This window comes from Lissotriton helveticus, chromosome 9, assembly GCF_964261635.1.
Source record: "Lissotriton helveticus chromosome 9, aLisHel1.1, whole genome shotgun sequence".
Lineage (NCBI taxonomy): Eukaryota > Metazoa > Chordata > Amphibia > Caudata > Salamandridae > Lissotriton > Lissotriton helveticus.
The window spans coordinates 1,118,340,893-1,118,355,290 of NC_136070.1; the positions used below are offsets into that span (position 1 = coordinate 1,118,340,893).

A 14,398-nucleotide genomic window follows, 5' to 3' on the forward strand; every position below is an offset into this window, starting at 1 on the left:
ACACACTTGTGCACGTTATGGTCTGCGTGTGTGAGACTACATTCAAACTCAGCCTACTGTCTGTTCGGATATACTGCCACAGAAGGGACTTTTCAGGGATTGTCGCGGACCTGGCATAGATCTTATAATATGATGAACATTAATTGTGTGAGAATGTACATCTCTAGTGCTTCACTAAAGTATGTAGAGTGCTTTACCGTGCTATACTTTATGGGGAAACTCTGCAACACTGTTTAGTTTTGCCTTAGTTAGGATTAGAGACTAGCTTAATGCACCAATCCTATTGTAAATCACAATACTAAATACAGATATGACAATTTCCAAATATCTGCACCCCTTGTGGCATATTAATAATTTTTTGTCTGACTCTGCTCCTGATTAGATTTTGACCTTTGAATCACCCTGCTGGGGCCACAGTAATAACTCTGCTTGACAACTGGAGTATCCGAGGCCTCCCCACACAGTAGGGCCATTTACCTGTAATTAGGCCACTCCTGGCAGAGAAGGGGTGGGAGCAGAATGTGCATGTGCTAATTACTTTTCAAACTGAAACTGGGAGGGTCAACCCTCCAGAAAGAAAGGAGGGTAGTCCGAACTCTCTAGCCAGTCACAGAAGGGGTGTCCTTGGAATGGTTGAAGGAAAGGACCAGGAATCTGTCGCAGTTAGAGGCGGGGCTTAGGCCATAATGAGGTCATTTAAGAGACCATGGAAAGGCTCCTTCTTTGAAACTACCAAAATACTGTGCAACAGGGTATTGGTGGATGGAGTGAGATCACCCTAGGATTGGCCAGAGGTGCATAACTTCTGGACGTTTTTAGCTCCACTGACCAACTGCTGCAAAAGGCAGAGACGTTTCAAACAGCCTGGACCTGTGGGAATCAACACCGAAGGAATACTCTGCTGGAAGAGGGAAAACTGGTGAGTCCCGAAATGATGGACTGCAGGACCTTTGAACTTCCGCTGGTATCTGGTTTTCCTCTCTACATCCTTTGGGGGACAGAGATATGAACCTGCTTGGAGGTGGGACTCTGGAGGGTTTCCGTAGATCTGTGGGCTGGTCCTGCAGGAGTATGGCCTCCAGAATAAAGGGGTCCCTATTTCTTCTGCCCCAGGTGGTCTAATAGTGCCAAGCATGAAGGTCATGGGGCCTGGAGGGTGCAGGCGAGGAAAGCCCTCTCCTCTGTGGTCCTGGAGTTCTTCTGAGGAAGACCCCAGGCCCAGGAGAAGTTCCAGATGCCTGGCAGGGTCATATCGTGTGCCATAAGTACAGCAGTAAAAATGAAGCTCTCTAGAAAGTTGGAAAATTATACAGGCTAGGAGGCATGAAATTGTGTTACCAATAACTGGACCAAGAGCAAAAACGGCCCAATAGGGCCCCAGCATATAGCATATGTGTGCCACCATCCCTAAACCCCAGGGAACGGGGTGGACCTGGAGTCGACTCAATCCACACAGCCTCAAACCCCCCAGATTGCCAGAAAAGCCCCTGGAAAGATCAAAGTGCCTTGGGAGTCTGTGCAGGTGAGGGTGTAAAATGGATCCATTCCTGGGGCTCCCTCTCTAGCTGATGCTTTTGTCCGTGTGGGGCACCAATTACTGTAGACAGACGCAAGGATCAGCAACAAAAAATAACCTGGACTGCTGCTGTGCTCCAACTTTCCAGGTTCCTAGTGAGTGCCAGGACGCCCAGAGGATTATCACTACTTGGGCACACCCAGTGCCACAAGAGGAGCCATCCCGGCAGGAGGAAATTAGGTTGTAGGCTCCTGCAATATTCCCCAAGCAGTGTCAGCCTGGCAAAGAGCCGGCTTGCGGCACGCAGGGTTGGGCTCCTGCATTGCCTTGTAGCAGGCAAGAACTCTGGTGCTCGATAGGAGGGCCCCCAGACCTCAAACAGATGTAGAAAAGAGGAATTTTGTTTGCAGCACAATTACGCAGATCATAAAAAAAATTAATTTAAACAACCTTTGGGTTCAGTTGTACCTCATAATTCCTAGCTGCACTTAATTGCATATGTGGCGCGTGGTGGCCCAGGGCAGAGCACCGTGGCCCGACTTGAGAAGTGTTATGGTCACCCTTGTTTCTAGGATCCTCACCTTGGCTGTTTGAAGTTACCTCCTTAAGCCTCACAGATGTACAGAATATTGACATGTAGAGTTTCCTCCACTTTTTCAACACAGCTGAGTCTTTTTTACTAAAAGCTCTGGAGTGTGGGGACCCCAGTTGGTGACTTTTATGCCTGTATGACACGATGTACAGAAGAAGAAAGATTCATGCACAAAGTTATTAATCTGAATGATTTATTGACACGGGTAAAGTGAAGCAGTGAGTCATCACATGCCTTTTTAGAGGTCATGAAGTACTTATTGACCATGGCAAAGTTGCCAATGCGTCATGACATATTAATGAAGGTCATTGAAATGATTTATTAATAATCACAAATTTAACAGCAAGGCATTACATGCCCTCATTGATATCATTGTTAAATGATATCATCCATGTAAATCTTTAGCAGTGTTGCATTGGTTTGTTAAGACTTATTTCTACTTTTATTAATGTGATGACACTGACATATTGCTAGGCCTTCCTTTTTTCCTTCCTCATCATTCCATTGTGTCTAGTGTATATAGTAGGGTGGATTGTGGTTATGGGATTCAGGGCTCGCTAGGGATAATAACGGTTAGGAGGGTGCCACCAATTCATTTCCACCTGCCATCGTGTAAACTTATGTAAAATAATGAGTAGCATTGAGTGGTGTGAATAATGAAGTTAATTTCCTTTCAGAAGTAAAAACATTGACTGGACAATGATTAGTTGGCTGTCTTTTTTTTTTTTGCCTGTGGACAGAGGTACTAACAAACACCAACTACTGCTGGTGTTCTTTTCTAATCCATTTGCTTAGTTTACGGAGAATTCTACAAAACTGGTCCTAAATACCTTCAGGACAAATGTATCTATCACTTGCCTGTTTGCTACTTTTGTTCATCTCCTCTTAGATTTTTCAAAATTCCTTTCAATGAAGAAGCTACATTGAGGCAGCTGTTCTTTCTATGATGTATTTGCAAAGTGTTGGTATAACCTTCCTCAGATCCTTGGATTTCACCTTTGTTTTAGGAAAGTACTTAAAGCACATTTTTGATCCCTCTCCTCCTATTGCAACTGCACCTTTTTCTACCTGGAGCACCAGTCAATCCTCATCCAGTACTGGATACACTTTTGGATGATAGTTGTACTAAAAGTCTATATAGCATAATAATAGAACCTCCCTGGATTATGCTTTCAACTGCTCTACCTTGATGGTTCTTCCAGTAGATAGAAGGTGGCAGACTTATTTGTGAAGGGTCCGGTCATTCACAACGAACAATCCACTTTCTTACAGGATAACTTTGAAACCTCACCTAACATTTCCCATACTACAGGCCAAACTACAAACATCCTTTGCACACTTAACAGCACCCAGGAATCAGATTCAAACCTGGGTGCTAAGCGACCTTGCATAATACAAATTATGCAGTTAGACAGCCATATATTTTTTAGTCCTCAAGGGCTATGGAAGAAGCTGTATAAATGCCAATATATTACAATAGAATAGAATTCCAGGCACACCCTATCTATTGAGGTGTTCTGCAGCTCTTATACATAAGGTGGGAAAGCTCCTGCTGTTTTAAAATAATGACTTAAAGTGTTTTGGATTCAATTTTAAAAATGTAACCTACTTTGAACTTGTTGGAATTACATGGAGATTATTTTGGATTCTTTAAATTTTCTTCAACATTAAACAACTATAATGTATGAAGAAACCTATGTAATTGCTAACCCTGGGTGAAGCTCTACGCTACGCTCGCGTAGTTTGCGAAGTATGCGCTACTTCGCACTACGCAAATTGCACGTAGCACAGTGCAAACACAGCATTTTGCACAGTGCACTACGCAGTTCGCGTAGCTTAGCGTAGCTCGCATAGTGCGAAGTGCACTTTGCGTAGCTAGGAGTAGCGCTACTTCGCGAACCATGCCCAGGGTTACTAATTGAAACAAATGAGTTGTAGCATTTTGAAAGTGATAACTACATGAGGAAAATGGCAGGTTTTGCTATTAACTTCATTGCAGGGTGCCATGTAACCTATTAAATGAATAGACCAAAACACAGATAAGAAAACCGTGGCTGTGCAGTCGTGGGCACTTCTGGTCAATTGTGAAATGCATGTAGGACCAAGTCATGAGCCCAAGCACGGTGTGTTGCTTGGATGAGGCTCAGGGAGTTAAGGGTTATGAAATTTTGCAGGAATGCTAGAGCACACACGCTTGCTTACAAAAAACAGCTTCTCACTGTTTTTAACTTTTGGCTAATGTTTGGTGTAGTCGGGTGCAACAGCCACTGCACCGAATCAGCCTTTGGTACATGTGGCTCTTCCCTTACTGCATATATTTCAACAACAGGAGGAGAGTAAGGGTAAACAAGTCACTCTTCTACCCCTAAATCAATCTATACAACAACAAAAGAGTGACAGAAGAGGTGCAAAAAAAGGGAGATTTATCTAGTTGTGACCTACTTCATCTGCGTTCTGAAAATAGCATATAGAATATTTGCAGACAAAGGGTTAAAAACTTTGGGTTCAAAACTGTAATGTTAGTAAATAGTCAGAGTTTTTTCTGTCTCTTCCACTGCCTGTTTGGTGATCAATGTTGGCGTTCAACCAAATTGTTTTCTAAAGATTTAGAGGTTCAATTAATACACCTTAAGACCAAGCTTATGCAAAACAGCAAGATATGAGCATCCTTTGCTCAGACAGTACAGTCCAGCTAAAGTGCAGGTGCTGTGTGTTTCAAGGGGCTTCTTAAATCCCTAGAAGGTTCCTCTCTTCAGCTTCAGAGTAGTAGCTGAAAAGAATGGGGTTGGTGGGCAAAAGCAGAATTGAAACATGTCGAAAACTTCAGGCCTTCTAAGCTTTTCAAGTTCCTTTTAATTCTGGTCCATTATTGTAACTGTTTCACAGATTAGCACATGTTCCTTGGCTGTCTTCTATTTATTTGAAGACACCCAACAGACTACTCGTCTCTTTAAACCAACGTACTGCTTGTAATATGATCAATTGCTTCTAAAAATTAAACAGCTTGTTTTTTCTTTTCTTTAAACAGAAAGCGGTCATTAACCATGTTTCACCTGCCATCCTGTATCTATTTCGAGTTCAAGCTGTTTGTAGGAATGATATGCGCAGTGATTTCAGTCAAACAATGCTGTTTCAAGGTAAGAGTTCGAATTCAAGCTGGATTATTCGTCAGTGAATTACTTTTAAACAGTTGTTCACTAGAGGGTGTGGCTTAGAGCGGAGGTAAAAGGCGGCTCCCTACAACCCCTAGCCCTCTCCATGGGGGGTTGGGAAGGGTGGTACCTTGGCAATAATGAGCTGGCTCCAGCTGAAACCCACTGATTCCACTAGGTCTACAGGTTGAGCTTAGCCGAGGAATTGGTGCACATGACCCAAAGAGCAGAGCACCTGGAGCAGCCCTGTAATTCCCACAGCAGTGCTGAGCCAAAACATGTCAAGGCCTGCTGAGGGATGTAAAATGCCTGTTGCCATTCCTTCAGTGCATAATCGTTCACCTTTCTGGTCATACATTCGACATCCCCTCACAGTGATCTATGACCAGGAGTCAGAAGTAGCACAATACTGATTAGTAAGGCAAGGGAGAGACAATTGCTCTGAAGCCCGCTCTCTATTCTGTTGCCCCATACTTACTGTTTTTTTCTCTGCATCTAAAAATCGGAGTGTTTAGTTCCAAAAATATTTGTATGGGTAATTGCAATTTTACCTGCGCTATGTAGCCACAAGCTCCTATAGGCAACTGAAACATTGTTAAAGTAGATATCCTACATGCTGAATGTGTTCAGTATGAATGACCATGAAAACCTCCGCAGGCTATGATACACCACAGAAAGGTTGAGGAATGATTAGCTCATCATTAGTATCAGAGTACTAAATCTATATAGAGCAAATAGCAGCTACATAAGGGCTACCACACTACCACTGTTAGGAGTTCTTTGTGTCTTGATCCTTTGCTTGTATCACCAAACATTCCCTTCTGTATCTCCTATATACTCAATTTGATTCTGGTACAGGTATCTTTGTTTTATCACTGTGATGGGTAACAAAACCAAAAGTCTGAGTCTTAAGAGGGCCAAAGCCAACCCTCTGGTTCTTCTATCACTGTTTAAAGGTAAGGTGGACTTTAGCTTGGAGTCTCTACGAAAGAATCCACTTCAATGAAAAATCAAATCCAATCCACGGAGGCAATCACTGATCTTATATACTTGGGCATTGCAGAGCTAAGGCAGAAAATTATCAAGATGGCCCCTGACAGGAGGTCAGAATTAGTATTCAGACTGTATTGAGCGTCAAATGCTTGGGGAGATAACTCACACAAGTGAAGAAACTAGAAACATTAGGGGCAGCATCAGGGTCTGTCCTACTTGTGAATACTGAAAAAGATCAAATCAGTCATGGAACTTCACTATCAAAGGGAGTTTAAAATGGAAAGCTCATACAGTGACTATGCACCTTATCAAAAAAAGTATAAACGCCTGCGGAGGAGATATTGGGGTCCTTTCACTATGGTCATTTAGTCCAGATTCTTTCGTAGGGCGAAAGCATATCCACAGTTCAAGTGAGAAAAGCACAAGATTATGTTACCTCAGTACGTCACTCAAAAAGTCTGAAAATCTTTTCTGAAACTTCAGCCCGAAGTGAGGGGACATTACAAGGGGGAGGATGTGGCATAACAGCTGGAGCACTCGACCTCGGAGCTGGGGAACTGGGTTGGAGTCTCGGCAGGGAAGCTCAACTTCCTGTGATTCTGGATAAATCACTTCATCTCCCTGTACCTAACAGAAATCAATGTGTCCATCTGTAACCCACGCTGGTGCTCATGTAAAGTGCTCTGATATCTTCGAGTCATGTTCGCGCTATATTAAACTCCCCCCCCCCCCCACACAAAAAAATAATCTTTAATCTTCTTAGGTCCTTCCAGGATGATCTCACTTAATGGGAAGTTTGACAGAAACAGAAAATAGAATGTAAATCTTACTTCAATAATTAAAGTGAAGAGGACATGGAAGGATGATATTTCATCTTTGATTGACATATCCAGTATAAACGGCAGGCTCTCTACTATTTAGATGAAGTAATTTCTCCGGACAATGCTATACTTGTAATATGCCAGGATATTAATATAGACTGTGATTCAGAGACTTTCTCTTGCTAATCTTGTGAAGTTCGTTTTGTGTTGACTTGTAGAGGCAGTATCTAGACTGTGTTCTAAATCCTGCCTGGTGTTTAATGTTTGCGATGGAACTGTTGGGAAGGGCTTCCAGCGAGTGTTTTGTGGAGTCCAGGGACCTTGTTAGTCTTTACCATTGTAACCACTTTTCCCTTCTTCCACCTTTTCTTAACATTGATATTCGATTTTGAGCTTTGCTTTGTTATAAGTGTGTGGGCTAATAGACAGTGGTAGTGTTGACCAACGCAGTTTATGCAAAACTGTGCAGATTGAGACTTGCAAGAACTATAATCTCCATGGTAACAGTGTTGAACTCTGAAAATAGGTAAGCTTGATACATAATGAGGAAACACAAAAGGACTTAACCCTTGAGTGAATAATTTTAAATTCACTGGTAGAGTAAAGGGTATGTGGTTCTCTAGTAGAAAACAACAATAACTCGCCAAGTAGTTTATTGGATGAAGGGATTTTGACTGGAGGGATGTGTTAAGAAGCAGTAGTAAAAAAAAAAATCTAATCCGTATGTCTAGCAGTCTTAAATCGGAAGAATAGAATAGTAAGAGAGGGGCGATGAGATTAGGTCTGTTTTAGAAATGGTTTATAGTGTTCAGGATGTTCAGATCCACAGCAGAGTTTCAGGGTATCTATATAAAATTATTTTACACCCAATGAATGTAAATAGAGCTAATTTACATACTCTGGTTATCCTGAAATTCCTTTAGGAGTCCGGCTCTACTCGACCTATGGTTGACACCTCTGGTTCTGAGGAAGTACTGATTTTTAATATTTATGCCCGTAGAATACGTTCTTCAAACATCTGGGTGAACATTGAGAAAGAACAACTATAAATACATGACACAGCCAAACGTGTGTTCAGTGGTGATATGAACCTGGTACTACTTTGGGTACTAGACTGCTAGAGTTCATGTTGATCGGACACTCCTACAGCACAAAATAAGTAATCTCTTTTTGAAACTGAATTGAAGAGACTGTGGCAACTCCTTCCTCCCACAGACAAAGAATCTACTTTCATTTTCTTTCCTCACAAGTCTTATTCTAGACTTAAATACATTCTTGTGAATCGGAGTCTACTAGAAAATAAAGAAGCTGTGAAAATAGAAACCATGTGCATATCGGATGACGGTGCCAGGAGAAGGATTGATTTATTCCTGCATAATTCAGTTAACAAACTATGAATATGAAACCACGAATTTGTAGGATTTGAATGAGTCTCAGTTGATCATGTAGGCGTAACTCCATGTTTTCAGGGAGAATATAAACTGTTTGCGGGGGCATCAATTAGAGGTGACTGTATAGGGAATCAGTTACTGACAACTCGAAGAATAAGAAAATAGTAAGTGGTATGGAATACAAAACTAAAACAGACAGAGGCAATGAATAATGCATCTAGGAATAATTGTTTTTTTTTCATTATACACTAGTAATTTAAAACAAAGTACTGTACCAAAGCGAGGCATAGATGGTTCAATTAAATATGAAGACCTTATTTAGCAATAATACATCTGGTTAAGATTCAACCCAATTATCTAAAGAATAAAAGACAGAGACCTCATTTCGGGACACATGAAGATAAGGGCATAATGTAGATATAATATGTACTAAAAAAACAGTTATTGTGATAACCCTGAATGTTTTTAATGATCTCTAAAGACCCATAAGGATTATAGAGCAGTCTAAAACTGAGGAATACCTGCACTCCTTTAAACTCCATAATCGTAATAATATTGATAAAGGTTGTTTGAGAATACCAGTTGTAATTCCAGAGATCGTAAAGGCTATTTCTGAACTACAGCAAGGGAAAGCTGCTGGTCCGACTGTTATAAAAAATTATTTTCTATTAAGAGGTTTCGTTTTTTCCACTCATCTGAAGAAACTTTCATTTGCGGTGATTAATAAATATATGATGGTTGTGTATATCAGCAGATGGCAATATTGTGTTGAATCCAACTTCTTATACCAATATAAAATCTACAAAAAAAGGACAATCTGAGATTTCGTGGATAAGTTGATTCTTCTGGAGTCGTTAGGTTTCTAAAGCTATCAAGCAAGAACACGTGGCTCATGTTATATACTGTGAAATAACTAAATGCCTAAACATGTTGAATAATTTGTGATCAACATATCTGCAATCTAACAGGAGATACTGAACTTTAATATAAAATGAGAAACCTAGGACACAATGGTTTCCAAAAGGATAATTGTGACCCTTTATTGCCTCTTTTTCTTTGACATTCCTCTCCCCCGACCTCCGCAGGCTTCATTACTCAGCCTCCGCTAAACAACAAAATGAGGACCACAAACAATGTGACTTTATAGAATGGTCCATAAAACATAAAGCCAAGGACTTGTGGGATGTATTCTTAAATGCTCAGAGAAATGTATTTTAATTATTTTACAAACCTTTCTTTTGTCAAAACTATCTTTATTATTTTCCTAGCAGACATACAGTGCAATAATATACATAGCACACTCCCTTTCACTGTACCAGACAGCCATTTAAGAATATCACTTCTTCTAATAATGAACTGTTTATACTCCTGGTTGGCACTGTCTATTAATTCTTGACAGGAATGTGTCCTTATCTTTATAACTTTTTATACGTGACTTATTATATATTGCATTGTGCTATGCTGTACTGCAGTGTTTTTATTAACCTTTTATTTCTCTTATTCAAAACAATATAGATATATGAACACAAAAAGAATATCATTTCTACTTTGAGTGGAATTAACTAGTTTTTTATAATGCAGATCACCCCCTCTCTGTGAACAAACAGATATAACAATTTCAGCCTGTGTACCCTCACCATCCCTCCATACCATAACCCATTAATTAACGAACGGTACATGGGGACAGCTTTTACAATACAGGAAGGCTCTTCGCCTCCCACAAATGGGCAAGTTTTTTTTAATGTTATATTTTTGCAACATTCGCAGGTTAAATACTTTAGAGCACCTTCACCAATGCCTGGAGCATCCATTCTAAATGGACTTTGAGCTTTTTCAATATTTGAATAAATTCAAACAATTTCTGGGTTGGTACAGGAGATTATTAAGTCTGTAATGACACTTTCAAATTGTGAAAACGAAAAGGTGATTTAGGGTTCTTGTGTTTTGTATAATGGTTGTTGGGGCTAACCCTACATAATTTAAAGAGGCATGCCCCCATTACTTTTAAACAAAAATGCAGAATTATTTCACTGCTTTAATCTCATTGAAAACTGAGAAAAAGATTGGCAACGTCTTGTGGAGATTTTTTAAGTCTATCCTGCTAGAAATGTATTTGGGCAAGTCGTTAGTAAATGCGATGATGGCCTATAAAATTCCTGGGTTTAATGATTCAAGATGTGGAAAACACAATGAAATTTAACGCTGAACTGATGACTCAAAAAGGTAAGGATACAACTAATAAATGTTCACCTGATATGCAAGTTGGTATTGAAGAATAAAATCACTTTAAATGTCTGTAACTGCTATTAAATATGCCGCAATCATGTTACCTCAAAGAGTTGCACCATAATTTTTCATGGATATTTACAGGGTTATCACAGTTTATTTGGCACAACAAAAGGCCACAAATCGCTATTTTTGATACTTGGTATTCATAAATATTTAGGTGGTATATGATTAGCTGGTTTTACCAAATATCAATTTCCATATCTTTTTCTTAAAGGTGGGTGCCAGCTTAATTCGACCAGTCCAAAGATTTCCTAAATCCTAGATTGTTCTTCTCTTTATTAGTTGCAGGAAAATAGCTTGCTAAAATGACCTCTCACATTCTCTCATGCGGATTCAATCCTTAGATTCATCAATCAAATCTTAGGTGAAAATATCTTTGTAGAGGTATAAATTGGTTAAAGTAGACAAATCCTACGTCCATTGTGTAACATGTGTAAATAACACTGATACATATACAATATGACCTGATTAACCCAGACGTTTACACCTTCCTGAATTAAGTCTCCCTGTCTAAATCAAGCCTGTTATTTGAGTTATTCGATATTGTACCTTTCTTGTCAAATTGCAGGATAAAGAACATTTGGCCTAAAAAATGTATAAGATATTGGATTGTCATAAACACACATTGGTGGACGCAATAGAAATTTGGTACTACTAGCTAGATCAATATGATCTGATATTAAAATCCACGATTGGTATGAAATTCATTACTCAGTTTTTGAATACAAAGTCGCATCCACATTCATGCAGACTAGATAATTCTTAAGCCGTTATCTACCCTGGACTCAACATAAAATGTCAAAACCTGGGATAAGAAAGTCAAATAAGTGCTGGCATTGCATTCACAAATTAAGTCCTTTTGGTTGAAAGTGATATGTCTGAAGTTATGGTTTTTGACATAGCTATTGAATTCTTATCTGCCTGGGAAAGATTGGAAATCTATGGTCACAAATTGTCTTTGTTGTTAAATGTTATCATCCACTGGCAATGGCTATACCGCCTTTAAAAGGTCCTGAACCAGAGTTATAGCCCTAAGCTGCAGATGAGGCCTAATACGAGGGACCGGGCCTTGAACAACTGGTATATCCCGAGCCAGAAGGACTATAAGGCTATTAGACATTCCACCTACTAAGGGTGGAATGCTTTAAATTAAAAAAGGAGAAACATGAAGACAAACATTGGAATATTGGAGCTCCGGGCTTATACCAGCCTTTGTAAGACCAGAGCTACTCCATTGTCTTAAGTAGAACTCTCAACAGTCCAATGTTCTAATATACTTTAGTCAAGTATACATCTTGTGATCGTAGTAACATCCAAATTGACTGTTTGCTACTGTAATGACGGGGATAAATAGACAGTGCACACGGGAAATCGGTTAACTATGTTAGAAAATGTGGCAATCTTACTCTTAAAGTACTCTTGAGGATTAGGCTAGTGGCGGCCTAGTGCAGGTAAACTGTAGGGTAAGTCGCAAAATATAAAACCTCCATGATGACATTTATCTCGTTTTTAGATTGCCTCATTTTCATTCTAGATGTGTAGCCACAAATGTTGGTTTCTACACTGTTTCTCGCCCTCTACACACCGAGTCAAATCTGATAAAGACTTCGTTCTCTACATTCACTTATGATCTCTTGTCTGTTACTTGCAAATGTTAACAGATGTTTCCTTCAGCTTATTTGGCTCTTTTGAATTATCGATGTAGAGTTATGACTTAATAGTGGCCTTTTATGTACGTTTTATTCCTTAATACTGATGTGTTCCCAAACCACTGAGATAGTGTATGCAGATAAGCCAAGATTTATTTTTTACTTTCATATAAACAACCCCCCCCCCCCCATAAAAATAACGTTCACTACACGGAGCAATAAAATTTAGGAGGTGTAGGAACAGTGAAACCTGCACACTCCTATTTGTCGAAAATTGGCAGTTTTGTTATTACTATATGTATTTCAGAGATGTCAGCTGTCTGACGTACAGTGATTTCAAAAACATTTTAACTGCGTTGGTCAGACTACGTAGAATTATCGAAGCATTTTTTGTTGACACGAAGAACATGTTCACTGCTTTTGTTTCGTTTGATTTTCTCCTCCCTTGATTTCTTTTACCTCTATTCTTAAACAAAGAAGTTCCCCAACTTTCTATCTAATTCTCATTTCCCACGTTAGATTGTGTAAAGGTGTACATTTTTGCTGGCTTTCTCTTAATCTGATTCACTTTGAATTCATAAGAACAGTCATATTGTTAAATATTGAGCATGAAATATAAACATGTTAAAAAAGCAGAAATTCAGATGACGTTTAGTAGTTTATTTTCCTTGTATTGTATTGTGTGGCTGTATCATAAAATGTTTCTGTTTTTCAGCTAACACAACTCGAATATTTGAGGGTACCAGAATTGTGAAAACAGGAGTGGTAAGTTGTAAGAATAGTTGTTTTTAATGTTTATCAATGCATGAAATAAATATCATAGTGGCCATTAGGTGGCAGTGCGGTATTGCAAAATCCATGGCAACCTGCCTTTATGTAAAGCTCTTGAACTGATAGTTGATACATTAAAGACTAGAACAGACCAAAATATAAAATTCCATTACATTTTATAAAACGCTTTAAAGGAAAACCCCTGTTTTCTTTTTTTTTGTGCAAGTTCCAGCACATATTTCATCAAGTACAGTGGTTTAAATAGAAAATTGAGACAAATAGTTTGTTTGCTTTTAACTTGATGGTAGAATGAGCATGTACTTGGCACATTTTATTTCGAAGTGCGCGTGTCCTTAAGTGACAGTCACGATTATATTAAATTAAAATGTGCATGTCGTGTACAAATCATCCAGTACTAAAATGTGTGCAAATCAAGGTCCATTTTTACCCGTAAAAGAGATGCTTGGACATAGTCATTCATGCATTGTTCTTGCACTAGTCACATTAATATTTATGGTCGTGATTTTAAAGAACTATTAGAACATTGGAATGTTGAGCACTCCACTGTGGACAATGTAGTAGCCTGGAGAGTAACATTCGAATTTTATTTTCCTTTTACAGCTGCTGCTGTGAACAAAGGCCTCTCGGAGCCCGAGGGGATTTAAACTCCTGTGGCATCCAGAGACCTTTGTTTTTACTGATTAGAACATTCGGCTCTCTAGGGGCAGAAGTTATAATAGTCTTTGAGCCCTCATAGCATGCTCTACCAGCTCTTAAAGGCCTGCTCCCTTGTTAAAGGTCCTCGCCTTTGGCTCAGGCCTTTAATGCTAGAGCAGACTTCTAATGGCCATTAGAGCCCGCTAGGTCCGGCTCTAAGGCTATATTAAGCTTGACATACTTTGGACGTAAAAAGAACTTGATTTTTCTTTAAAGAGTGTGGTTTGTGTGTTGAACAGGTGAACTGTACCAATGTGGTAAGCTCATTAAGTTCTTAGCAGTTTTTCATTTCCGCATATGGCTGCTTCATGTCTATAATCCTCCCCAAATGCCCATCCCATCCCATCCCATAGCTTTTGCTCATTACTGTTAATCTATCTTTGTCCTGACTAGTAAATTGGCAGAGGATTGACCTAATGGCCATAAGCTGCCAACTTTGGAATCGTGACATTGGGTTCCTGTCCCGGCGTCGATTCAACTTCCTGTGATTATGGGCAGAACACTTAG

At 39.5% G+C, this 14,398-nt stretch overlaps 1 protein-coding gene across 6 annotated transcripts in view; it reads left to right on the plus strand.

Moving 5' to 3' along the window:
- PTPRG (protein tyrosine phosphatase receptor type G) overlaps positions 1-14,398 on the plus strand; it is a 1,220,925-nt gene that overhangs the window by 753,700 nt on the left and 452,827 nt on the right. For all 6 annotated transcript variants that reach the window (XM_078661520.1, XM_078661521.1, XM_078661522.1 and 3 more), the window contains exons 10-11: positions 5,137-5,245; positions 13,119-13,168. In XM_078661520.1, coding sequence (XP_078517646.1) covers positions 5,137-5,245; positions 13,119-13,168 — 159 coding nt within the window. The remainder of the gene's footprint in view (positions 1-5,136; positions 5,246-13,118; positions 13,169-14,398) is intronic.